This window comes from Camponotus vicinus, unplaced genomic scaffold (genome assembly GCF_025532165.1).
Source record: "Camponotus vicinus isolate PSW18456_S1 unplaced genomic scaffold, iyCamVici1.0 SCAF_14, whole genome shotgun sequence".
In the NCBI taxonomy this organism is placed as follows: Eukaryota; Metazoa; Arthropoda; class Insecta; order Hymenoptera; family Formicidae; genus Camponotus; species Camponotus vicinus.
This window is the reverse complement of record NW_028141950.1, coordinates 6,760,349-6,787,006: the sequence shown is the minus strand read 5'-3', so window position 1 is coordinate 6,787,006 and position 26,658 is coordinate 6,760,349. Positions and strand designations below refer to the sequence as shown.

At 35.9% G+C, this 26,658-nt stretch overlaps 5 protein-coding genes across 10 annotated transcripts in view; 3 read left to right on the top strand and 2 right to left on the bottom strand.

Moving 5' to 3' along the window:
- Rig (gem nuclear organelle associated protein rigor mortis) overlaps positions 1 to 3,916 on the top strand; it is a 6,666-nt gene extending 2,750 nt beyond the window's left edge. The window contains exons 8-16 of the mRNA XM_083088696.1: positions 21 to 387; positions 649 to 934; positions 1,009 to 1,233; positions 1,318 to 1,456; positions 1,538 to 1,795; positions 1,921 to 2,131; positions 2,210 to 2,419; positions 2,770 to 3,211; positions 3,393 to 3,916. Coding sequence (XP_082944822.1) covers positions 21 to 387; positions 649 to 934; positions 1,009 to 1,233; positions 1,318 to 1,456; positions 1,538 to 1,795; positions 1,921 to 2,131; positions 2,210 to 2,419; positions 2,770 to 3,211; positions 3,393 to 3,715 — 2,461 coding nt within the window. The 3' untranslated portion in view covers positions 3,716 to 3,916. The remainder of the gene's footprint in view (positions 1 to 20; positions 388 to 648; positions 935 to 1,008; positions 1,234 to 1,317; positions 1,457 to 1,537; positions 1,796 to 1,920; positions 2,132 to 2,209; positions 2,420 to 2,769; positions 3,212 to 3,392) is intronic.
- On the bottom strand, positions 3,813 to 5,880 carry Nup37 (nuclear pore complex protein Nup37). Of its 2 annotated transcripts, XM_083088760.1 has the most exons (5): positions 5,722 to 5,880; positions 5,395 to 5,601; positions 4,924 to 5,121; positions 4,486 to 4,853; positions 3,817 to 4,396 (listed from the first exon to the last, which is right to left on the bottom strand). In XM_083088760.1, the coding sequence occupies exons 2-5, from the start codon at positions 5,542 to 5,544 to the stop codon at positions 4,144 to 4,146; spliced, it is 969 nt and encodes a 322-aa protein (XP_082944886.1). In that variant the 5' UTR covers positions 5,545 to 5,601; positions 5,722 to 5,880; the 3' UTR covers positions 3,817 to 4,143. The 2 variants fall into 2 exon arrangements, with proteins under 2 accessions (XP_082944887.1, XP_082944886.1); XM_083088761.1 differs by lacking the exon at positions 5,722 to 5,880 and having other exon boundaries at positions 3,813 to 4,396; positions 5,395 to 5,577.
- Positions 5,864 to 8,849, top strand: LOC145965276 (periodic tryptophan protein 1 homolog). The gene is made up of 11 exons (XM_083088707.1): positions 5,864 to 6,089; positions 6,190 to 6,248; positions 6,319 to 6,431; positions 6,507 to 6,686; positions 6,776 to 6,883; positions 7,497 to 7,671; positions 7,752 to 7,910; positions 7,974 to 8,082; positions 8,150 to 8,240; positions 8,324 to 8,554; positions 8,626 to 8,849. Exons 1-11 carry the CDS (start codon positions 6,027 to 6,029, stop codon positions 8,730 to 8,732), a joined length of 1,395 nt encoding a protein of 464 aa, XP_082944833.1. The 5' UTR covers positions 5,864 to 6,026; the 3' UTR covers positions 8,733 to 8,849.
- On the bottom strand, positions 8,836 to 12,924 carry Rybp (ring and YY1 binding protein). 3 transcript variants are annotated; one of them, XM_083088767.1, is made up of 3 exons: positions 12,370 to 12,924; positions 11,469 to 11,934; positions 8,836 to 11,284 (listed from the first exon to the last, which is right to left on the bottom strand). In XM_083088767.1, the coding sequence occupies exons 2-3, from the start codon at positions 11,643 to 11,645 to the stop codon at positions 10,946 to 10,948; spliced, it is 516 nt and encodes a 171-aa protein (XP_082944893.1). In that variant the 5' UTR covers positions 11,646 to 11,934; positions 12,370 to 12,924; the 3' UTR covers positions 8,836 to 10,945. The 3 variants fall into 3 exon arrangements, with proteins under 3 accessions (XP_082944893.1, XP_082944894.1, XP_082944895.1); XM_083088768.1 differs by lacking the exon at positions 12,370 to 12,924 and adding an exon at positions 12,106 to 12,345; XM_083088769.1 differs by lacking the exon at positions 12,370 to 12,924 and adding an exon at positions 12,166 to 12,345.
- Positions 12,657 to 26,658, top strand: Nclb (PWP1 homolog no child left behind). Of its 3 annotated transcripts, none has more exons than XM_083088695.1 (13): positions 12,657 to 12,807; positions 14,913 to 15,041; positions 15,102 to 15,287; positions 15,502 to 15,659; positions 15,737 to 16,094; positions 16,184 to 16,307; positions 16,393 to 16,584; positions 16,661 to 17,010; positions 17,347 to 17,654; positions 22,038 to 22,612; positions 22,706 to 23,602; positions 23,717 to 23,838; positions 24,104 to 26,658. In XM_083088695.1, the coding sequence occupies exons 2-13, from the start codon at positions 14,967 to 14,969 to the stop codon at positions 25,631 to 25,633; spliced, it is 4,875 nt and encodes a 1,624-aa protein (XP_082944821.1). In that variant the 5' UTR covers positions 12,657 to 12,807; positions 14,913 to 14,966; the 3' UTR covers positions 25,634 to 26,658. The 3 variants fall into 3 exon arrangements, with proteins under 3 accessions (XP_082944821.1, XP_082944819.1, XP_082944820.1); XM_083088693.1 differs by lacking the exon at positions 12,657 to 12,807 and adding an exon at positions 14,322 to 14,602; XM_083088694.1 differs by lacking the exon at positions 12,657 to 12,807 and adding an exon at positions 14,323 to 14,602 and having other exon boundaries at positions 15,505 to 15,659.

Genomic DNA, 26,658 nt, shown 5'->3' with positions numbered 1-26,658 from the left:
TACATGGATGTTTCTTTCAGATCAATTATGTTTTACGATCAAAAACTGAGGAAACGCAACAGCACGATACACATTTTAAGGTCTATGGTGAATTGCTTAGCGTGGCATCCCGACAGTACTTCAACAGATGAATGGATATCGTCAAGTGCCAACTACTTGGCAGTTGCCTTCGATTCGAATATAATAATTTGTGATATGTCAGAACTGATAAAAGAAATAGAGGCGAATCCCGAGGATTGTAATGAGGAAGAAGACAATAATGAAGAACGCAAATTGTACAAAATGGTAGCAACGTTAAACGGACACATCGATAAAGTGGTGTGCCTTGCTTGGAGTCCGCACGTCAGCGGATACTTAGTGTCTGGTAGTTACGACAATGTCGCACAGGTCAAATATATAGCAAATTATATAGCAGTAGTTTAAACAACTAGACTCATTTATTGATTAATTTATATCTTGTTATGTGTCATTTATTAAATTCAAATTTATTAAATTTATTGTGTGAAATTTAGAATTGATACTTTAAAAATATATTATTGCATATATCAAGTATTATCTGAAAAATCATTCTTAATCATACAAAAAAATAAGAATACACAGATATGTACACATGATTATTTATTTAAGTATTCAATTATTATTTTCTAGGTTTGGAACGTTGAAAAGAAGGAGTTGATGGGCACATACATAGGTCACGACGGACCCGTGCTATGTTGTATGTGGAGTCCCCTTAAACCGCAATTGATAATGACAGGATCGTCGGACTTTATGTTACGCATATGGGATTATACTTTAGCAGAGCAGTCGCCGAAGCAAATTTCCGATATCAAATTTTTGAAGAAGAAGCAAAAGTCACAGAAGAAAAGCTCAAAAAGCAAAACGAACGGAGAGAATAATCCGACAATGTCAGATAATGAATCTGTCACATATACAAGTAATTGCATAGTAGAATTTCTTAAATACAATCAGTCTCCACATAATTATATTGAGATTATATCGTTATTGCAGAGTTTGAACTAGCGCCAGTAAAGAAAAAAGAGAGACGTACATATTTTAACGAGTACAATAAAATGATAAACGACAAATCCAGAGTAAAAAATCATATTTTAAATTTTATCATAAACGATATAAGAGATAATCAACAAGAAGAAGAGCAACAAGAAGAAAATGACATTACAAACCTATCGCTGTTTTCTAAAAAAGAGCATCTTTTGAAACTCATTAACGAGGAAAGTAAGTTGAGTCTTACATGTTTTGTGTCTGTAATCGAATTTTTTATTAATAATTTATTTTTAATTACTAATTATTTGTTTGCAGAATCATCACAAAGTAATTTAAATTCCATCACTGAGATGAATATGTGGTGCGAAAATCTGGAAAACAATCTGATATGCGCAGCCAAGGATAAACACCTAAATGATTTTCTGGTATCGCTCGCGCCTCAGGTTTCCATGAAGTACACACGAATACTTTTTCTGCACATAATTAAGAGAATATAAAAAAGAATGTTATAAATATTGACCATGCAATTTTACAGAATGTGGAGGGAGATGTGCGAAGCGTACGCGCACCAATTAATAAACCAATGCAATGTGGAGAAAGCAGTGTCATATTTACTTTGTATACACAAAATTTATGAAGCCATAGATGCATTTCTACAAGCTAATATGTATAAGGAGGCTTATGTGCTTGCGAGATGCAGATTAGATTCCAATGATTCGTTTTTGACAAAGATATTGGAATCATGGTCAGACTGGAGTGCTTCCAATGGTCAACTGGAACAAGCAGCTCATTGGTAGGATAATTAATTTTATATATGACAATACATGAGACAATATTTGCATAACATAGGTAATTAATAAAGTTGAAGAGTTCCTGTTTTTTTTTTTAATTTTTAATATTTGATGTTGCATATGTCAGCCGCGTAGAATTAAAACAGTTTGATAAGGCGGCGAAAATTCTTGCTCGTCGAAAAGACATATATTCCTTGGAGGTAGCATCCGAATTAGCGTTTCTAAGCGGTGACGAGGGATATGGTTTGTCCTTAATTATGGACGCGGTAACACGTTCTCTTGTCAAATCGGAGTGGGCAAAAGCGCGTTCCCTCATCACAAATCTTCGACAGATTCAGGTAAATGTATACATATAAATTAATGTATAAATTATCTATAAATTTATGAAACATTAAAAATTTTCTGTACATCTGTAGTATTTGAATGCGCATATTGATGCTCATGAGGCAATTATGAGCACGTATAAAACACAAAATAAGCTTGATTTGATGCGAAATTGGTTGGAAAGGAAGGAACAACATGGAGCATTACAGACTCTCCAAATGAAATATGACACTTCTTATTATGCTATTTTGTGCAAGAATGAAAATACCAACACTTTTCGGAATGAAGCAAAGGATACAATGGTGAGAGAGAAGCGGAAACAGATAAAACAGACGTCCTTTCTTAAATAACATTCTTTCAATATTACAACAATATCTTTGATATTATTTTTATATAATATATTTAATATTTGTAATATGTTAATATTTGTATATAATATTTAATTAATGCACTAAAATATTGATGTAATAATTTTATATAATAATAATATTTATATAATTATATAATTTTATATATTTATATAATTATATAATTTTATATAATTTATATAATTTTATATATTTATATAATTATATAATTTTATATATTTATATAATTATATAATTTTATGTAATAATAATATTTATATAATTAATTAAAATAACGTTTTCAGATGCAATTGAATGCTAGCTATCGGATCGCTATAGCGGCTACATGCGACGCAAAAGAGACTCAATTGAAACATATAGCAGCGATATTAGGTGATGTGTTCGAATTCGAGAAAATGGCAGTCGAATATGGAACGGTGACGACTGAAAGTCTCTTAATTCACATTCTCGCGAAATTGGATATTAGGAAACCAACAGACGAAGGCAGCATTTACGCGAAAAGCAATCATCCCATATCGCAAAGTATACGCGCTTATTTATGCGTCGGTCTTTTGAATTTGCTGCTGAATTATTCGACTCTCAGTCGATTATCAGTCGAGGAAGAAACGCAATTTACGCAATTGATATTGGAATTATTGGACGATGCTATAAATGAAACAACCTTGTCTTATAAAGAAAAGATTCCTAAACTTCGTCAACTGGGAAATCAACTTTTGACTCTCTTGTGTTAGTATTTTCTTTTTTAATTTATAAAACTTGTATGCAACTAGCATACAATTATATATAGTATGTTGAGATTTGTCAATTTAGTATTTTTTTAGTATTTTTTATCATTTTTATATTTTTCTATAATATATATGTATATATGTATCTCTTTTATACGTATAATTTACTTTAAATGTTGCAGTTGATGCCGAAAGTAACAATTGTAAAAGAATTAAGGACGAGATTGAAAAACTGAAGTTTGATGAAATCAAGTTCAAAGAAGAACGAGTTTGCATGCCGGATCCCAAAATCGTCTACGATAAAGCTTATTTACTTACCAACAAATTAAATGATGATACTAATAAACTTCTACTTTCACAAGGTTTAGATAAGTTTGTCAAGTTAGTCAAAGAAAAAGAAATAAAGCCTTTTGAATTAAAAGGAAATCCGTCAGAAATGCTTGAGAATACATCTCAAGAAAATATAGACGAGAATATATCGGAACAATGTGAAATGGAATCATAAATTTATATTCCATCAGCTATTATCTTTATTTAAACAATAGAATCATAAATTTTTATTCCATTAGCTTGTATAAACTATAAAGAACAGTAGAATACATTAATAGTTTTATATCACTATAAGTGATCAGGTGTAATACAAACTTACTTTTATACCTTTTTTGCATGTAAATTTGATTATTATAAAGTACATTTTACAAAAATACATTTTTTTATTAAATGTGAAACTTTTTTTCAAAAAGTATTAATCCTTTTACTAATGTATCCTAACAGTTGTAATTTTTTAAAAATAATTTGTTTACAAGAAAGAGTGAAGAATATAAATGAAATTATATAAAAAATTTTTCTTATAAAAAATTGAAAATTCTTATCTTATAAAAAATTGAAAAGAGATTCCTCTTTTTAAATATAAAAGCAATTGTTTAATGTGTCTTAATTTACATTCACTCTCCAGAAACATACGTCTCTATCACTTCCTGCACAGATATAAGGCAATTTATAATGCCAAGTCATACCGCCGAATAACTTTACCTTCCCACACAATATCACCTGTTTGGATTTAAAATTGAAAACTTTCAACAAATTATCTGGCCAACCGATGCTCGCGATCAGATTTTCATTTGTGTGTGAGAATTTCACTGCTAAACCACCTTCTAGGTGAAGCGTTCGCTCTTCAAGGGGACGACTAAGATCGAAAGTAGGGAAAAAATAATTTTAACGAAAAAAGTATGTATGTGTACTCAGAAAAAATTTTTAAATTAAATTTTTCATTACCTCGGTCTAGATACGTCCCAAAGTAATAGTTCTCCGGCAGCCATCGATGCAACTTTTAAAGGGTTTGGTGCCCAGTCTGCCGCAATCAAGGGGACAGCCCCAGAATCGAGAGACATAATCGCTTGCTGGCTTCTAACATTGTACATGCGTATTAAGCCATTCTTTTCCGCTACTAAAAGCTTGCCAGACTCTTCATTGTGCCAACATACACTGGTACCAGGCGATGTCAAGAAAAATGTGGACACGCACTTCTGATCCTCTTTAACTGCCCACAACTTACATGTATGATCATCGGAAACCGATGCTAGCAATTCACCCTCTGGTTCATAAGAAATTGCATTCGTATAATCTTTGTGCCCTTCTAAAATCTTTAGAACATTTAGTCATTCGCATTCAATTTCGCAAAGCTGTAAATATCATTCTACAAACAATTCTTACCTCGTACACATTGGTGTCATTTAAATCGCTATTGTACAATCTTATCTTAAAATCCGCGCCAGCGACGCAAAACATGAGAATCTTGGGGACGACACTCAAGGAGGTTTCTGGACTCCATGCGATTGCGTGAGTTCTGCTATCATGGTGAAACGTTTTGATAGGCTGGAGCACCATGTCCTCCACTGTGTCATCTTCATCCTGTTATTTGAAATTATATATTACAATATTTTCTATATAATGTTACAATTGTATGCAATATAATATTTATATAATAGTTATATAATATTTATATAACATTTATATATTTATATAATAGTTATATAATATTTATGTAATATTTATATAACATTTATATAATATTTATATAACATTTATATAACATTTTCTTTTACATAAAAATTATTTCTTTTGACATTTATCACACTGGATAATTTCCTAATCAAATCGCACAGTAAAAGTCTTGACGCGAACCTGAAATCTGACAGTAGAGATGACAATTTCCTTGGAGAGGGCGATGGCGATCAAATGCTGCGACCACTCGTATGGCGACAATTCCACGCAGTAGATTCGCTGGGGGAAAGTGCGTTTAAACGTGGGCTTCGTGGTGACTGCCTCGTCCATTCTTTCTTTCTCGTCGATATCCACGTGAAGAACCTAACCTAATCTAACCGGCATAACCTTCGCAAAGCGCGAAATTAAGATTTACGATTACTCGATAATCGTCAGCAGGAAATTGCGAAAATTTCGTAAAGAGGTGTTTTAACTAAATAAATGGAAATAATAATAATAATAATTCACCTTATTCCCTTAACAATCGCAGAACTTGTCGACCGGTATCGTTGACAGTTGACAGAGATGCCAGATGCTGATCAGCTGATGTAACATTAGCCGCGCATGCGCCGAATCTCCTGTTGCGCCTGCGCTGTAAGTCCTGTTCTTTTTAGCTGCACGAGCTGAACTGACTGCACTAGATTTCATCTGTAAGGAACAGATCTCTCATCTCCGTGAAAAACCACGTGCGGAGCGAGCTGTCACCTAACCCTGACTTTTGTAAAAGCAGCTTAAACCTTGATATTTGAAACGTTTGAATTTTTTCAAGGAAAATGAATGTTATATCCTGTGCCACGTGGGTGAAAAGAGGCGTCGCCGCAGCTGTTCCTGAAAAAGTTAGTATAGCCCAATCATATTTCTATCTTTTATCAAAAAAAAAACTGTTTATCAAAAAATATAAAAATTTAATTGCATATTTTGCATAATTATTTTCAGGTCGAATTAAAGGCCGACGAGCTCGAAAAGATTATAAGGAAGACACAATCTGCTTTAGAGTATGTAATAATATATCTAATGTATGTTATATTTATTTATTGAGAAAATTGTCTGCAACAATTTTTACAGAGATGAAGATTCTGATGAAGAGGCAACAACTTCGCAATCGGATACAAAAAAGACAGAAAAGTTTCCTGAAGCTGGCGTTGATGAATACAATTTTCAAGGCTACGATGATGAAAGTAAGGAAATTAATCGAATGATATTGACTAATGTCTATAATTTAATAAATAACAATGTTTATTTCGGTTTTGCAGGTGGCAATATGTATTGCGCCATCTCCAGCTTAGCCAGCTTTGGTGGAACGGATGGAAAAGATCCTTTTATAACAAATGATGATGAGGATTCGGAAGAGGAGGATGATATTATCAAGCCTGATGACAATCTGGTGCTGGTTGGCCATGTTGAAAACGATGCTAGCATCTTGGAAGTATTTGGTTTGTATAAAAATACTAAATCCATCCAATATTTTAAAGCCAGATAATTTTACATAGATTTGCTAATTTATGGCAATTAATAATTGCAGTACATAACGAAAGGGAAGGTTCCTTTTACTGCCATCACGATATATTATTACCTTCATTTCCATTATGTATAGAATGGCTCAATTACGACTCTGCAGATATAAAACCAGGTGAGTAGGAATAGTACAATGTAGATGCACTGAATTTAGATACATTTTAGACACATTAAAGAAACACGAGAAATATTTAGACTATAAATATTTGTTAATTTTTCATTAAAAATATAAATATATATACAGGGTGTCAGGGCAATCTCTTCCCAAAAAAAGCTCTTGTAGCTTACCTCGAGAGCTTTTCAAAACACTATAATAAAGTATTTTTTCATTGAGTATTTTTCGAGTTATGAGGCTTGAAATAATCTCTTAATTTTACACAAACCATAAAATATCTAGTAAAATATTCATTTTTCGATTATCTTACCTTAATACTTTTATGTACAAAATAATAAGAGGAATCAATTGGTGTAAAGAAAACACATAATTGTTTCGAAGAAAAAATATGTAATTTGCAATTAACAATTACATTTTTTTTCGAAACAATTATGTGTTTTCTTTACACCAATTGATCCCTCTCATTATTTTGTACATAAAATTGTTAAGGTAAGATAATCGAAAAATGAATATTTTACTAGATATTTTATGGTTGAAGTAAGCTACAAGAGCTTTTTTGGGAAGAGATTGCCCTGATACCCTGTATATATATTTTTTTAACTCGTTTTTACAGGAAATTTATGTGCAATTGGCAACATGACTCCCATAATTGAGATATGGGACTTGGATTTGATAGATTCTTTAGAACCAGCCTATAAATTAGGCTGTAAACCGAATAAAAAAAAGAGACAAAAACGTGTTGGCCACAGAGATGCAGTTCTAGATATAGCATGGAATCGGAATTATACGTTAGTATTTTTAATCCTCAAAAAATGTGTCTAATAAAATACTTGATTTTATAATAACTATAAAAGATATTTCATTTCAGACATGTGCTTGCTAGCGGCTCGGTTGATGAAACGGTCTTATTGTGGGACTTGGAAAGTTGCAAACCTGTCACTAAATTAGATTCATTTAATGAGAAAGTACAAGCTCTGAAATGGCATCCAGAGGAAACTCATCGATTATTGACAGGATGTGCAGACAAGTATGTTTGATTATTATTGTAAATATATTTATCTAGATATATCTATATGTAATTCCCTTTCAGATTAGTAAGAGTATTCGACTGCAAGGAGGAAACACTTGTACGAAGCTGGAAGGCATCGGGAGAAGTGGAGAGGGTGTTGTGGGATTCTAATGATCCAAATTATTGCATTGTACGTATCTTGTACATATTCTATTATCATTTATCTTTAGATCTGTGATGACTGTATTTGTTTGCAGGTCAGCACAAATAATGGTTACATAGAATACTTTGATGTAAGAGGAGATAAGCTAGTATGGCAAATCAAAGCTCACGAAAAAGAAGTTACAGGTAAATAGCTCTTTGTTTACAAGAAAGATTAATTTACACAGTTCCTTCTAAATTCCAGAAATCCCATCTAATATTCTTTGCAGGTCTTTGCACATCGTGTCGAGGTCTGTTAGTTTCTTGTTCAAACGATGGTGTAATGAAGATATGGGATCTTCTCAAGCACACGACCCCTACTCTTGTATGGGAACAATCGAGTAATTTAGGTGCTATTCAATGTCTTGCAGTAAACCCGAATAACCAATTTATATTTATCGCTGGCGGGGATAATAAAGCACACAATCTTCAAGTGATAGATCTTAGGGAGATTCCTATAGGTATGTGTATAAATATTTTTTATATGCATTCGTGTTGGCTTCTTTGCATTAATTAATATGCTGATTGACAGTGCAACAGAATTTCGTGGCTGGAAACTCGGAATTCAAGCAGAAGCTAGGGGACGTCACCAACGACATAGAAGACATGGAAATTGAAAGTCTGCCATCATCAAGCTAGAAAAGAGAAAAAGAAAACTTAAGGTACATCTTTATGGCACATTAAGATTCATACATGTACATATGTGTCTCATAAGATAATTAAATATTAAAATATGCTCATATTTGTTTCTCAAAACATGTGATTTATTGTTTCCCTGCTAACAATATAATGTTAAGATGCCGATTATTTGTCAAGAATATTAAGTCTTGTACAATGTGACATCTTTGTTGAGAATAACTGACAGTATTTTACTCGACCATTGATCAAGTACGATGAGTAATCGATGTAACATTATATAGAGCTTGTGTATTAAAAGAAATTACTTGTAATAAAATAGGTTCTTAATTTACAATATCATGTGTGATGATGTAGGGACAAGAACATTTATTTATTCTCTTGAAGGAACTACAAAAAATCCTGAAAGATGCATTTGAAAAAACATTGTTATATAGAATTTAAAAATTTAGTATAAACTTGAAAATACGTTCTACTTTGAATTCTCTCTCATGTTCCATTTAAAATATACAGAATATATTTGTATCGTATAGAGACAAGCAGATTACATGTAAGATGGAAACTGTAAAACTTATATGATCCCACAAATTTGTAAAAATATTTGATGCACACGTTTCTCTTTGTAAAAGTGGTTTTATCTGATTTTATTTATCTGATAATTATTATTTGTAGCTATCTGATAATTACCTGATTATTTAACAATTAGACATCTGCAAAAGCTACAAGTTTTATGCAACGTGACTTGTTTAATTAAGAATTCAAAGCAAATTGGCCGGACAGGGGGGGAGGCAATTGTGAGAATTTTTTACAATGCGTCTTTAGGTGATATTATTCGTTATTCGAGTATATACAATTTTCAAATTCGTCTATTAATTATATCTCTTAGTCTGATACTGACAAAGTCCTATAGTTACTTTCATTTCTTAATGCAGAATTGTATTACAATGATCACGGTGGCATAATTAATAATATTAACAATTTCTTCTTACACAACTCTTCCCTTTCTATTTTATAATTTTAGACTGCAAACTTTTTTTCCCATGGTCATTGGACTTGCTCAATAGCAAGTGCAATTCAATTTTGAATAAATATAAGATCTGTCGATTTCTTGTTCGGGCAGTTACACAAATGTTCAAAATTCTTTTTATATCTGCGCATATATCCACACTTTTAAACGATGGATATAACGCGATATAATTTTTATTTTACATCTTTAAATCGCTTATTTGCTAGAAATAAGATTTTCTCAGGAAGCGTCGTTTTTTTAAATATTCAGTACGAGATACGAGTATATATTACACTGTTGAAAATTGATATTAAATCTGTACATTTTGAGAAACGTTAAATGTTTTCAAAAACACTTAACATTTTCAGACATAATCAACTTCTAGCAAATTCAACTGCGCGAAAGGAAAAATACAATTAAAAAATTAATCAAAGGAACTGGATAAAATATATGCATTCGAGGGAAATTTATCTATTAGATAAACTGGAATAGGGTAAAAAATATATATACCAGTGCCAGTAACGCTGGTAATTATCGTAAGCAAAATTAATACGCAATCATTGATTGTATCGTTAGGTTCGTTAACGAATTTCGAATATAACACGACACGCTTTCTGGCAGTGGTCTCGTAAAAATTCAATGACAGTCGAGGACATTATTATGTCAACAATGGCTGGTAAAATTTCATGTTTGACTGACAATGTTGCATCAGATATTTACAATTTGCTTTCCCTTTTTACACATTTATAAATCTAAAATCTATGCCATATTGATAGAGATGCTAAATAAGTTTAATAAATATTAAAGAATAGAAAATCGATATCGGTAAAGTAAGCGCTTTTAAGTACAATTTTCCCGCTAACGATGCGAATTATTCAATCCGTCCACTTCGCGCAACAATTAAACCGATGCGATATACAATACAATATATATTCTTGTTTTCCTTTCACTGTTAAACTGGCGATATACAAATCATGCGTGTAGTCAATAATATTCTCCATTGATAGCATAAAATGTCTGACCTCATTGGGTTCATCAGATAATCCGACGATGCGTAAGTGACAAACGAGCGAGAAGCGAGAGTCAACAATGGTCGCTTTTTGGTCTAGAAGATGACGACGGTTGACCAAATAAAGATTGACATACATACGTCGTACAGTGTATTAATTAGAATAATTCGTACACACATATGTAACATTAGCACATTGAACTAGGCGTCGGTTCCTACATCGAGGTTTCTCGAGTCCTGACTGGAATCGTGTTGGCTCCCGCCCTCGGAGCTCGCGTTGCTCGATTGGTCCGAGCCCTTCTTCACCTTGGGCTTGTACTCCGTGATAGTGACGGTGACATTGTTGACTGTCACCTCGTTCGTTTGCGCAGTACTGCGGTCGATATTTTTCAGACGTGGCGGATGCCTGTTCTTGCGCCTCGGCTTGTCCATCTTGCGTTCCTTTTCCTTGACGCCGCTGGTCGTGCTACCACCACCGCCACCACCGCTCCCTTCCTTCTTGCCTGGTTTCAAAAGTGGCACATATTGTTGCTGCGCAACCTGTACGAGTTGATCAATTAATATTTACCGATATCTAAGATGACTTTGAGCTAACAATAGGAAGAAGATTAAAAAAGCAAGATTTATTTCAATGATAAAAGATATTTGCATAGTTCATCTGCATAGAAATTAGTCTGAAAATGCAATATATTAATATATAAAGTGTTATTGCATACAAACTGACCTGTTGAGCTACTAATTGGGGGTTTATGCGGGGTTTCCGCGTAGAGGTTCCTTTGCGGACGTCACACATGAGGCACTTAAATGCTTCCGCTGTATTCCTAAAAGTGCAGACACTGCAGTCCCAATAATTTTCTTCCAGAACCTTCGCCTGACGTTTTCCGCTTCCCGAATGGTTCATTGTTCGTTGCAGTCAATCGTAGAACGCTGTACCTTCTCAAAAGAAAGTTTCCCCTCTTTTGAGGCACCTTCAGCCTCATTAAATTTCGCGGTTTTATGAACACTGGATATTTTTCGACAGAGCGAGACTAAGGATATGCGATAAAAGTGCTAGACAAGTATCTAAGACAGTGTTCCATACATCAACTAAGCGAGATACACAAGAGTCTGTTATACTCGATTGCTCTATATTGGCCACCTATGTCTCTACGTTGTATCACTCTGACATTACACATTTTCCTCCAGGGTATCTGCAACAAAATTAGCAACATAAATTTCTTATATAAAAATAACTGCTCTATATTTAATATATTATAACGAGTGTCGTTCATAGAGGCATCAGCATTTTCTCGGTACATGTTCAGATTGAAAGATTGGCTGAACGAAGGCAGAAGAGCCTGAAGAGATAAGCTAGTAGATACCTTGGAGACGCAACAAACATCTCTTCCGCAAGAGACAATTACTTCGCTCCAAGTCTGTACCTTTAACTCAACGAACTCAAGAGATACACGTGAATGAACTTGGACTCCTCGTTTATGCGAGTCTCCGTAAAAGTGCACGAGGGAAAATTCGGCAACTCCTTCGAGGGTCCACGACAATTTAACAATTGAACAGTCGACGCGCCGTTGCCTTTATTTATCGATACAGATGATTGACCTCGTCATCCGTCCAAGGAGACAACTCACATTATTTACACTCGACGTTCACCGACAGCGAGAACTCGGTCGCACACGATCGCGCACCCGCTCCCTGCTCCTCCTCCCGTCGTCGTCGAGGTCTTGTGCGTGTCACGCGACTCTCGTTATATTTTTTTCACCCAAGATCGAGAGAGAGAGAGAGAGAGAGAGAGAGATCCTCTCGCCAGAACGAGGTCGTATAGTCGATCCCGATGATCCTCGGTCTCGCATTCAACCTGGTCCGGTAGACGCGCGTATCCGGAGCACACGCTCTCCTGGTGCGTTGTTCCCCCCCTCCCCGCGCTAGCTGGTTCCCCCCCGGAGCAGCGACCTCGATTCCTCCTCGAGTCACGCCGGTGACGCGATTACGGGACGACGCATCCTCTCAACGGCCAAACAGATGGACATGGACTCGGTCGGCGCATCGTCGCAAATATATGCGTGCACGTGCGTATATATGTGTGTTTGCTGCTGCTGCGTGTGTGTGTGTGTGTGTGTGTATTACTGTGTCCGCAGGACTCGCTCGCGCATTCCAATCCAGCGTCGGTCGACGACGACGAGCGGAAAAATCGCGGGGATCCCGGGGACCCGGGGATCGCGTCGAGAGAGAGAGAGAGAGAGAGAGAGAAAGCGCGCGTGCGCGCGCGCGCGAGAGAGAGAGAGGAGGAGGTCGGAGAGGTGGAGGGAGGAGGGGAGGATATTGACAAACAATCCGGAGGCGGGGGAGGGGGAGGACGGAGGGAGGGGGCGGGCGAGATGCGCGCGCCGCCATCTGGCGGCGCCGCTCGCGGTCCGCTTCCATTCCGTTTTCCCGGAACGCGGAACAAAATAATGCCTCGTCCCCCTCTCGCCCTCCCCCTCTTTTCCTTCTCCTTCTCTTCCTCCTCGCGCGCTAAATTGACGGCGCTCTACAGGTATGTATAATAAATATGATTGGATTAATCGAGTGTTTTTTTTTCTTCCTCCCCTTTTTTTTTTGTTCGAAAACAAGGAGAGTAAATTATTTACACTTCTTATTCGATTAATTGAAAACCTCTTATTCTTTTATGATTGCACTTGGAAGGACATAAGAAGGGGAAGAGAGTGATTGAAAAGAAGATAAATTTTTATTACCTCTCTCTTTTATAACCATCAATTTTATAATCATGCACATATTTCAACGGAATTCTTATGAAAAAATATTTATGTCGCAGATTTGTATAACTGTTAGTTGTAATTTTCCACTCGACAATATAACTGTAACATGTTATGTAACTGTTATATAACATGTAACTAACAATTATATAACTGTTGTTTAGTGTTTGTTGGGTCTCTTTTATTCCATGTCCACGGACGGCATTATTTTTTTACAGTTTAATATTGCAGCAATATTATTAATATTATTGTAACATTGCAGTAATATTGCGGCAATATTGCAATGTTGCTGCAATGTTACAACAATATTAATAATATTGCTGCAATATTCTGTACTGTATGGGATAATATTATTGGTTACAGTTTAATATTACTTTTACATTACAGTAATATTGCAGCAATATTGCAATGTTACAACAATATTAATAATATTGCTGCAATATTCTGTGCTGTATGGGATAATATTATTGGTTACAGTTTAATATTACTTTTACATTACGGTAATATTGCGGCAATATTGCAATGTTGCTGCAATGTTACAACAATATTAATAATATTGCTGCAATATTCTGTGCTGTATGGGATAATATTATTGGTTACAGTTTAATATTACTTTTACATTACAGTAATATTGCAGCAATATTGCAATGTTACAACAATATTAATAATATTGCTGCAATATTCTGTGCTGTATGGGATAATATTATTGGTTAGTTTAATATTACTTTTACATTACGGTAATATTGCAGCAATATTACTGCAATATTCTGTGCTATATACGTAATCGCGAAAAAGCGCGCGCGCGCGAGAGAGAGAGAGGGAGAGATGGGGATGTTTATATCCGAGGATTATCACCCGCTCTTGGCGCCGACTTGTGACAGCTCCGAAAGCTCACGCTGCTCCGATAATCCGCTCGCGGTGCGGGCATTTCTCTCTTACTCTCTCTCTCTCTGTCTCTTTTTTTTTCCTCTCCCCTTCTCGCGCGAGTCCCGATAAGGAGAGCTCGCGCACGGTTTTCCTCGGCCGACTCGCTTAAATGTGATCGCGAGAGGGAAAGTTTCCGTCGCTTTCTCCGTGTATTGGACGCGGACAAGAGTTGCTCGACATGGTGAGTGAGATACGCGAGGAAACTCCGACGTTTGCTCTTGCTTTAGGTTAGCAGGTGTAAATAGGGGTACCTGTTTTAGGCGATTTGCGGAAGGTCACTCGATCCGGTTGCGCAGTCTCTTTCACGGATCTTCGTCAAAGAATCGTTCTTTTTTTTTTTCCTAAATTTAATTGCGTCTAATAAGTCAGTAAACTTGTACCTTGTTGATATACATATTTCATTTGATAATGATATTTTTTTTCTTCAGATTTTTTATTGCGACTAGAAATGAAATGTTTTTTGATTGATTCTTTATTTCATCGTGTGACAGGAATCGTCAGACGGTATAGACAAGTCATGGGATCATCCTTGGACCACGGAAGAGATGAGGAAGAAGAGGAGGGAGTGGAGTCTGGCGGGTGACGTCGGCCTTCTCAAGCATCTTCAACAATTTTCTGAGGTACGATTTACTTTGCGTCTTTGATTTACTTATGTTTTTGTAACTTGTACAAAATTCCAGAATCTGATGTCTAGAACCAACAAAACTCAAGCTGCTTTAGATACGTTAACGACACAATTAAAAGAAACAGGGATATTAGTAGACAATGTTACTAATACTTCTTTGGCGCTAGCCAATACTCAATTTATTGAAAGTCGTGTTCAAGAGGATGACATAGAAATTAAGGAAAATTCTGAGAAGCAAGAAGTAAGTATATATGTGTTTCAAGGAGTTAATATTTATATTAATATTATATTAATATTAATATCAATATGTATATATTAATTAATATTAATTATATTAATATTAATATAATGTTAATATTATATTATATTAATATTAATTATATTAATATTAATATCTGTGAAAAGTCCATTCTTTAATATCCAAAATAAAATAAATTTTTCTTAATTTTCATGAGAAGATAAAGACTCAGGATTTAGTACCAGAGAATCTCTTAGCCAGTATAAGCGAGAGTGTTAAGCAAGGTTTAAATATAATGGATGAAAAGTACAAAGTAATGGATGTAGCTTGTAGCGACAGCGAAGAGGAAGATGAAGGCGGTGCAGTAGTGTTCAGGTATATCACAATGTGCCATTATTTGCTATATATATAACATTTTTTTTATTCTAAATTATCCTATCGTTGGGTTACAGTGTCATTGTTGGGCCCAATGACCCCTATCAAGATCGGCCCCTACCATACGTTATTGGATCTGACAAGTGGACGGCGTCGAATAAGATAGGTTTAGAGAGCAGCAGCAGCGAATCCGAACAGGCCGACGAAGAAAGGGACGAATCGGAAAGCGAAAAGGAGGACGCGAGTATGCAAAAGATGTTTAACAGCCGACATAATCCGGATATAAATATAGCGAGATTGTCATCGTCCTCTAGCGATTCGGACAACTATAATGATTCAAGTAATGCACCTTACATGAACAACAAGGCGGATATAATTTCTCAAAATAATATAAATTCTGCTTCGGAATCTGTTACACCTAACAATGTATCAAAGGTAATCAATTGATCATAAATTTTTCTACCTTCTATATTTTTACCTTCTAAAACTTTTCAGCCGAGTCTATATATTATTTTCTATTACAGACGTCAAACGAAACGGAGCCTAATTTTGCAGAAGAGTTGGCCAAACGATTAGGTACTGTTCGCCAAGCACAGAATCCTATTGTTGTAGATGAGGCCAGTGAGTCGTCAATCAATCGATTTAAAGGTATGCGTTTAACAATTTTTATCACGAAAATAAAAATGAAAATTATAAGTAAAATATTTACAAGGTTCGATAATCTCTTTATTAGGTGATTTATGTGCATCGGAAAAGGATGAAAATATATTTAACGATAATTCAGATAATTTATTCAACGACAAGAAGGATCTTTTTAATGATGAGGTATCTGCAAACCTGTGGAAGAAGAAACCAATCAAATCTTATAAGAGCAACAATATTATACCACCTAGTATTGATGTACCGCCACCGATTAATATAGTTTGTAAGTATCATTATTTTTGTAAAACTCTCGTTTCGTAATAAATTTACTTTTTTTTTAAATTCATCCATGCTTTCAGCAACGAAGCCAAAATCGGCGATCGACGATCTGTTTGCTGATGCCGATTCAGACGATGACTCGGACATCTTCTCGTCAAGGAACATCGTCAAGAAACGCGCGAAAGAACCCACCATCGGTGATAATATTCGTCCTCCAGCGAAGAGATTCTTGAACGTCATGGGGACAACCGGTAAAGTCGCCACCAGCACACCAGAATCCAATGTCAACGCAGAATCAATGTCATCCTCGGGCTTGTTCAACGATGATGAAAACGATGATGCGAATCTCTTTGGAATTCCCAAGAAGCAATCTCATAAAGCTGCGAATATGTCATCTTCTACAAATACGATTCAGGAATCGAATAAAAAGGTGACGTTGTCGACTTGTAATATTTTTAACAACATATTGATATTTATATTCGATAACTTTTCAGAACACAAACTTTTTTGCAATTTAATAAATTTTAAATAAATAATAAATTTTACTTAATTTAAATTTAATGCAATTTAATAAATTTAATTTAAATTTCCAAAGTTACATGTTTTTTTTTATCAAAATGTTAATTACACATTAATATTTTTGCGTTCCACTGATAATTAAAAATATTTTTACATCAATTGCACTAATTTAAAAAAACTAAAATTGCAATTACATATCAAAATAAAATCTATGCACTGGGCTAATAGAGATTAAAATAAATTGCAGGAATCGGTGCTCGGCAATATTTTATCATCGGACGTCGAGAGCAAACTGTCGAGTCAGATAATGCAACGACGGCGGGAATCATCCGGCTCGTCGTCCGATAGCGACGCGCCCGGAAACTATGATGATGTGACAAAAAGCAACGCCGAGTTAGCGTCTGCGGAGAGAGACAATAGCGCCGCGGATCGCCGTTTGCAAATCACGCCGGCCGAAAATTCCGCGGAGAACGTATTAGTGGCCGAAAACACCAACAACAGCAGCGGAGTATATATGCCGTCCAGCACCGATAACACAGTCGGATCCAGTTTGTGGCAAGTTATCATTCTCTTCGTTCCCATTTAATAATTTTTTAGAGCGTTTTAGAAATTTTTTTGAATGTTGAATACCCATCCAGCACAAAATATTGCAGCAATGTTGCGGCAATATTACAACATTGCAGCAATGTTGCGGCAATATTACAACATTGCAGCAATGTTGCGGCAATATTACAAAATATTGCAGCAATGTTACGGCAATATTACAACATTGCAGCAATGTTACAACAGTATTAATAATATTGCTCCAATATTCTGTGCTGTGAGTATATCTTGCTTGATAAAATTGAAGGATTATTTCTTTCTTTAGTTGAAACGACAGCTGATTAATGAATTTGCCTCACAAAGCAATTACTATCGCGTTAAACTCTTGGATTAAATTGCAGATATTAAAATTCTACCTCAATTTAGATATAAAATATCACCGATCGCGCGCATTTACTCGCATCAAATGTCGAACTAAATAATTCTTTGAGAATCTCAAGTTACATCCCGTAGATAGAACCGTATGCGAAGATACATGATACTGACGTTTACGGAGGACAGCGTCTAAAACAAAGAGATAGCGGCTTTATTGCGTATTCACGTTGCATCCAGAGTGCGTGCGGAATGAGAATCGTCGTCGAGGTCAATCCTACCTGAGGCTTCTTGATTCCTGAGGATTATTTATTTAGATATTGCAGTCTCTCCGGCTCTCCTCAGGCGTGCGTGCCAGCTCATCCTCTCTCTTTCCCTCTCTCTCTCTCTCTCCTGGAATCAACACGCGTGCCAAGTACTTTATAGTATCATTGAATCGATGACCCAAACATTAGTCACTCGCCTTACGTTACGTTCCATTACGCGCGCTGCCGCACGGCAAGTAAATATCGCGCGAGCGATCCAAGGCGAGCTTCTTCAGTACGAATATGCGTTGCCTGTCGCCAGTTGTCGACTCTCTCACCGTCCAATCTCGAGGAACGACGACGACCGAGTAAATCTAAAAAATCTTACCCCGAAGTGACTTCCATGAAAACAACACCTAGCTTTTTCGCAAAACGTCGGTCTGCGAACTTTCTCTTGCTCGAGAAACTGTCATCTGTCAACTCCGAGAGAATGGAAGGCAAGTAGAGAAAACGTAAAAGTCGATGCACTCTCCAGTTGATTTGAATTTAAGCCGAATTTATTCATATAAAAAGAGATATCACTTTTTTTCAAGGTAAGAATTTTATTTTATTTTATTTTATTTTGGAAAAATACTGCAGCTTCTCGTTAATTTCGGGAAATTTCACGAGCAAACGAGAATTCGGGCGACAATTTAGTTGGATTAATGCTAATATTTTTTATTTAGTTTTGCAGAATTTACGAGTGAATAAAGAGAGGAAAGTGTTTTTGCCGTTACTCGTCACACGTAAAGAATCGTGAACTGAAATGCAACGATGATGCGAACTAAAAATAGTATGAGCGACGAGAGGCACCAGGACGCAAGTAGATAAATTCGGTTGTGATTATCGCGCGCGCGCGAGTCATCTCGATTTTTTTGCAGGTTCGATAAATAACAGGCAAGCGAGGAAAGAGACGATCTCGTATCTTTTTAAGCTCAGACGAGAGCGATATTTTTATTTTGCGAAAATATTTGATATAAAAAGGGTCTTATATATAAGAGTTCCTTTAAGAGGACCTTTTTATCTTACAAATTGGTCCTTCGCAGCAGTCTGGGAAAGGCTTGCTAGGATCCATGTCGCGATAATCGATTTGATTCTCTTCCGGACAGTAGAGTAAGGGACATCTTAAAAAAGAAAAGACCTTAAGAAAGCAACATGATAATAATTGAATATCGTCAAAATTCAACAGGATCAGAAAATAAATAAAGTAAAGTTAAAAATAGATAAATACTTTTGTAGAACTTTAGAAAATTTTATTTATTGTTAAATAGAGAAATATATATCATTAGTGTTATTATATTTATTAGAAAAAAAAGATGTAAAATTTCTCTTATTTCGAGTAGAATATCATCTTGTTGCATTAACTAAAATAAGCCAAAGTCTCTTTGATTTGTTGGCAAATAAATCGTGCTCTAGAAACCATGTACTTTCTCTGCGTCGCAAATAGAGTGGAAGTCACGCATGTGAAACTATAAATAGTTCTTTCTCGTAACCGATTTTGCGGATTTGAAAGCTTTGGCAAATTAATATTCAACATTATACGAAAAAAACACATTATTCCTGGATCAGAATCTCAAGTAGACTCTTCTAGATTTTTATTTTTTTATTTTTTTATTTTTTTTTTAAATTTTATTTTTTATTTTTTTACTTGAATGATTAATCGCGCATGTATCAATTATTATTGTCGCGCATTTCGTAAAAAATGATTTGCAATCAATCGCAAAGTTGAAGGTCGGGATAACCGGTTATCAAAAGCTCGTTATGTAATAATCGGCTTTCTTGAATAGAGAATTAAACGATCGAAAGCATCAATTAAAAGCGACACGATTTTTTTTCTTTCAGGATATCACAAAGTCTCGTATCTTTACATCAGGTGTAACGAGGAGATACTTTAAGAAGGATTAATTTGAGAGATAAAATTAGAACTCACCCGAGTATTGTTACTGTACCCTCCGGGTAACAAGTAATGCGTAAACATCCACGAGTATGTTGACCCAAAATTAGAGTCTTGCCGCCAAACGAACAGCTGTCTATGTAAATAAGATCTTATCGTAGAGAGACGTCGTACGCTGGAAGCATCATTAGCCTTCACAACATTTTTGGAATGATTATTTAAAGGACAGAAGCTTCTTCAAATTTTAAGCCGCTCCACTACTTATGATACGATACACTTCTAATTTCACAGCATTTGCATATCTTCTTCTCAGCAATATATCTTTCTAATTATCAAGTTATCGCAAACTTACCTGGCAAATGCACAGCGTGAGCGAAAATGCATATCAGGAACAAGATCGCAAAACAGACCTTCATCTTCATCTTTTTTCTTGCCTAAAAGGCACCAGGAAACGGAAGCAATAATCAGGCTAAAATAGCTTCCGTTCAGTTCTTATAATATACATATATTGTATTTTATTTTTACGAAATAAGAGCAGAGAGTATCTTATTTCTACGAAATGAGTAAAAAAATCAGCATTGTAAGGTTTGCGTCAAGAATACTTATGGAAATTATGCCTAATCGACACAAACAGCTTTAATATATTATCCACATTTATGAGATGTATCATATTTATATAATTTCCAGCAAAAATTTTTAAAAATTTTTTAAACCGAGAAATTTCCATTGTTGCAATACATGCATTTTTTTTAAATTACTTACACATTACTTTGCATTACTTCGCATTATTTGACCGCGTTATGCGCGTTACTGTCCTTTAATAAGTTCTTACAAGTTCTATAGCAAAATAATAACTCAGAATCTTAGAAGATTAAAACAAAAAATAAAGATGATGTCTTAAAAAATAAAAATGATGTCTTGTGGCATCTTTAGAACTTTTAGATGCGCGTGAATAATTATCTAAGAGTCAAATTTATAATTCTTTAATATTTCAGATAAATAGATAATGATCACAGAAAGATAATTTTTTAAATTTAATAAAACAAGTTGTGAAAATCGAAATTTATTCGTATTTTACAACATTAATCATTGTATCGTTGCAAATGAGTAAGTTCTTGTCATGAATCATTAAATCAATTAATCAGAAATCGTAAGAAATGACATTTGCCTAATTCTATGATGTATGGCACAACTTCTGACTTTCGACTAACGATTTATTGTAAACAAGAATTGATACAATACGATCTAACGTTTGCTTTGCTTTACTTATCATCACGATGTGTCCATATCATTTTCACTTGCATACTATATCATTGTGTTGCTCTTTAAAACTCTGATTAAAAGTGTACGTCCAGACATGTGTCGTCTATTGCTGTGTCTTCCCTTTGACAGCGAAATCAAAGTCATTGGTCCGATCCACCTGTTGTATAACTTGATATATTGTAAGGAAAAGACACGAAAAACTCCGCAAAAAACTTTTTTTTTAAATATACAGGTTCTTTATCAACTGTTTGCAACGTGGATGTCGCACATATTATTCTTAATATCAAATAGTATTTATTCAAGTCATAAGTTTATCTTGCTTTATCAATGTATGGCGAGAGACTTGATTACAGTCTGCACTAATAGATTGCATTACGTCTTATGTAAGACAAAATATTATGTCTTCCTCCCCCAAAAAATAATCTCAAGCATTATTAAGTTATATTTTTATCGTTATTATTATTTATATCTTATTTACATCTATTTTTCTGATTTTAGTTGAAAGATAAATATCAATATTTACCGCTTTCGTTCAATGATTCGCAAAGTAATTGAAAATACTCAAGCTTCTTCTTTCCTCAGGATGAGCCTCCAGCCGGAGATGACCTCGACGAGGCTGAAATCCGAGGAGATCTATCGTGAGCGCGTTACCAGCGACAGCCTCTTCACGGCGCAAACACGCTCTGCCAACCCGGCGAGCGCTAACAGCAACAGCAATAACCAGCAGCAACAGCATTCACGACAGGAGCAGCAGGATAGCTCGTCGTTGCTGCAGGACGACGTGTTCGAGAACGACGACCTCTTCGGGCCACCGCCGTTGCCCACCAAGTCGGACTCAAAGCGAGCTCCAAAATCGAAGATCTCGCTGCTCTTCGACGATTCCGATTCCGGCGACGAGCTCTTTTCCGCCGCGAGCTCCGGCTCCAGGTCGCAAAAGAGCACGGACTTTCTCGCCGCGGTATCGTCAAGCGAGAAAACGACCAAGGTACTTTCGAAAAGTGGCGGTCTATTCGACGACGATAACATATTCGGCAGCAAAGACGCGCCGGACATCGATATATTTGGCGTGGCATCGAAATCAAGGGACACCTCGGACGATTTGTTCGATAGTCGCGGCCGGGAACAATATTCAGTAACGTCAAAGAGCAATAACATCGGTAAGTAGAGCGTGTTTTGATTTCTTTGATCCTTAGAATGGCGTTTTATTTGGACAAGACTTCATTGTTCTTTTTCTAATTGTAAATCGCTAGATAATTCACAAGACACGAAGATGGAGTCGAAGAGAATCCGTCTTTTTGACGACGACGGCGACGACGGCGACTTGTTCACCAGCGCGAAATCGACAAAACCGAAGAGCGACCGTAAGACTGATGTCCTCTTCGAGGACGAGGATGATTTGTTTTCGTCGAATAATAAGTCGAGCAGTAAGAAACATTTCTCGGTAGAGGAAGGCGCATCAGTTGAACCAAAGCTCGATGTCTCCAAAAGTACTTCTAGTCTGGAGACTGAGAAGAAAAACAAAGACAATTCTTCGGATTACATGGATGGGCTGTTTTCGAAAGCGACGAAAACCCGTAGCCTCTTGTTTGAGAACGACGATTACGACGATCTCTTCGGCAAAAAGGACGCAGGGCCGACTCACGAGGACGATCGATCGAAACCTGAATCCAAAGAAGAGATAAAAAAAGATATCATCGAGAAGGTGCAGGAACTTTCTGAGCAAAATAAAGATTCGGAATCATCAAGCTTAAGTCGTGATATCAAGGCGACTACGGAAGTCAAAAATGTCATTGCAAAGAGTGATATAAACGAGGAAAAGCATAAAGATGAAGTCGAAGGAACGGTCTCCAAAGCTGAGGAAGACAAAGGCAGGACAAAGAAGAGCTCACCGCCAAAGACACTGAGCATTCGGACGACTTCTTCGCCGCCATCTGAAGAACAGAACGGCCAGCAGATTCCCCGAAAATCGGTGTCTGGTAAAATAAAAAATCTAATGGGTAAAATGGGCGACTTGAAGATACTCTCACCGATGGATGCACCACCGTTATGGAGGAAGAGCGAGGACAAGACGGACGATGACGAAAACATCATGGATAAGGACGGAGATCAGGGCATCGATGGATGCATTTCGCCTCCTAGCGTGTCGGGTGATTATCATTCAAGATTTCTACTTGTAATTTTAATATATTTTGTATTTGGAATATTTATTAAATTAATTAAAAGATTGAAGTTTGAAATAATTTAAGACATTATTTTTACAGAAGGTAGCATCTACAAAGAATTTTCTTATTCGACGACAATCTCTACTACTAGTAACGTGGAAGTTGCTATAAATTTCGACGATCTAGCTCAAGTAGAAACATTATCTACTACCGCATCCAAGGTACTTATTAAATTGAAACATAAACAAATTTTTATATTTTATATTTATTTTATATTTTATATTTTATATTTTTATATTTTATATTTTATATTTTATTAAATAATGCATAATATTTCACGAAAGTTTTTTAAAATAAAAGGAGAAGAGTAGCTTTTAATGTTTAATAAAATTTTAAAGTATATTATGTTCTAACACATCTTTAACACTAATTAAGACATCTATTTATTATGAGATATGAATAATTCGTATTTTTATTTTTTTTTAGAGCCGAGTAAGAATTCAAGCAAAACGCCGTCCTCAGAGCCGACATGCCCGAAAGTCCGCACTGCGACACAGCGGCATTGATTTCGATACGGTTGACAGCGCAGACAACGATAATTCTTTGGACGAAAGCCACACTAACACCTTTTCGTCCACCAAAGATTTATCTTCCGCTCCGTCGATCAGCTGCGCTGATCGTTTGACTGCCAATAACGTTCAACGTTCGACAGTCGATCCTTCGTCCACAGACGACAAGTCCGAACTGGGTAGCATCAGCAAGGAGAGCTCGATGAGTGTAAACAAGAACACTCTATTGTCGCCATCGACCGACGAAGAAGATCTGTTCGACGTGCCGCCAGATCTGCCGGAGGATCCGCAAAGAGAGGATACATTGTTCGGTAGGGCACCGATACTTTCACCGATTGACGATGGACAGTCCGACAGAACACCCATTGTTGTTAAACCTCTAATCGATACTGTGATCAGAAAGATCGACGATATCGATATCGATAATGCAGCGAATAACAAAAGTCCTAAACAAGATTCTGAATTAACGCGATCAGGTGTCGATACTAAGGACACTTCGGATACTTTGAAGGACGCCAAGAAGAAGGACGATAAGCGTTCAGTCAACGAAGAGCGAAATGGGATGACTGGAAAGTCTAACGAAGAGCCGAGCGATCCTCTGCGTGACAGTAGCCACGATCCACTCAAGGATCCTAGTCAGTTGTTTGCATTCGTCACAAAGACGCCATCGCCGGAGAAAAACAAAGGACTGCTGTTTTCCGAATCGGATGATAGTCTGTTCTCTAGTGGTTCGGCAAAGAAGTTGAGCGAGCCGAAGAAAAAGGTCTTGGATCTATTCGCGGACGATGATGCGGGCGGTGATTTGTTTTTCGCGGCACCGCTGAAAAAAACGGTGAAGAAACCGCTGCGAGACACAAAGATCGGTCTCTTTGGCGACGATGATGATGTACATAATGAGGACGACAATCTTTTCGGCAGCGCATTCAGCAAAACGAAGCAGGACAGTCAAAAGTCGAATTCTGTTCAAGCTGGACGAAAGAGGAACAACATTTTCGACGATGACGACGACGAAGATTCCAGTCTGTTCGTCGAATCGTCCGGCCAGTCGCAGAAATCGGATAGCACGTCGTTTTCAGAGTCCAAACACGAGCTCACCGATTCCCAAGCCAAGAACTCGAATTTGAAGGATATCTTCGGTGACGTGGCAAGCAGCACCTTTCCTGCTGGCGGGAAGATTGACAACGATGACGATGATATCGATCTTTTCGCCACGAGGAAAATTGTTCCCAAGAAAGTCAAGTCCCTGTTTGCGTCGGATGACGAGAACGACGACGACGACGATCGTATCTTCGGCAAGCAACCGTCTGTGTCGATAGACTCGAAGACGAATACGACAACAATCGCGTCGAATTCAAAACCGGCCATGAAGAAATCGGTCACTAGGGATCTGAAGAAAACGGCCGAGAAGATCGTCGAGGATCCACTCAGTCTTCTTCAAGATGACTAAAATATATTTCTTTGATATAAATACCTGTGAGATTTTCTATATGCTAAGCCACAAAAGTATATATATATGTAAAAAACTGAAGGAAAGATTAATAAAATATGGATTAATATATCAATTGTACAAAAAACTTGCAAATCTCTTGTTTTGATTAGTCTTTATGCATCTTGATACGCTTTGTATTTAATGAATTATATTTTAGAAATATACTTTAAGTGTATTTCTTCAAAGCAATCATTATCACATGTAATTACTTGCCATGTATTTGATTAAACACTTAATTTATATTACTTATAATTTATATTAATTCATTTGATATATCTGAAATTTTTTTCACTCCTCAACATCTCACATAATATTCTAAGATTATATTAATATAAGAAAAACTTGAAATAGGCAAACATATATATATATAGTAAATACTTTATATCGAAATTATTTTATTCGCTTTCTTAGGAGATTGCACACATGCATAATATTTTAATACAAATACAAATAAACTTTTGTGGCTTAGACATGTACGTATACATATATATATATATATATATATATATATATATATATTTTATTTATATTTTGTTACATCAAAGTTGCTCTATATAACAAAGAATCCTATATTGATAAGATAAATAGTGTGCAATTGATGAGAAATGGAGAATTTTTGCTTCTCGCTCTCGGCTGTATTTATTATTTTGCTAACCAGATCTAAATTACTCTTTTCTTTCTTTAATGTGCCACACTATATATCATTTTATCCTACTCATCGAATGAAGATTGCAAGAAAATGTGCAAGTATTTCGATTCTTAACGTTTATTCGATACACAACGAACGTAATTAGTTTACACTCGTAATCGTAATTAAGTGAGAGTCTCACCTTATTTGTGCAATAGATGTATATTTTTCTCTGTACTATCACTCTTTTTCATCCTGTCAATAAATCACCGCGCTTGTGATTTACACCACATGTATATATCATCTCGCGATAAGTCATGCATTAGTACAATAAAATTTATTCGATGATCTATAA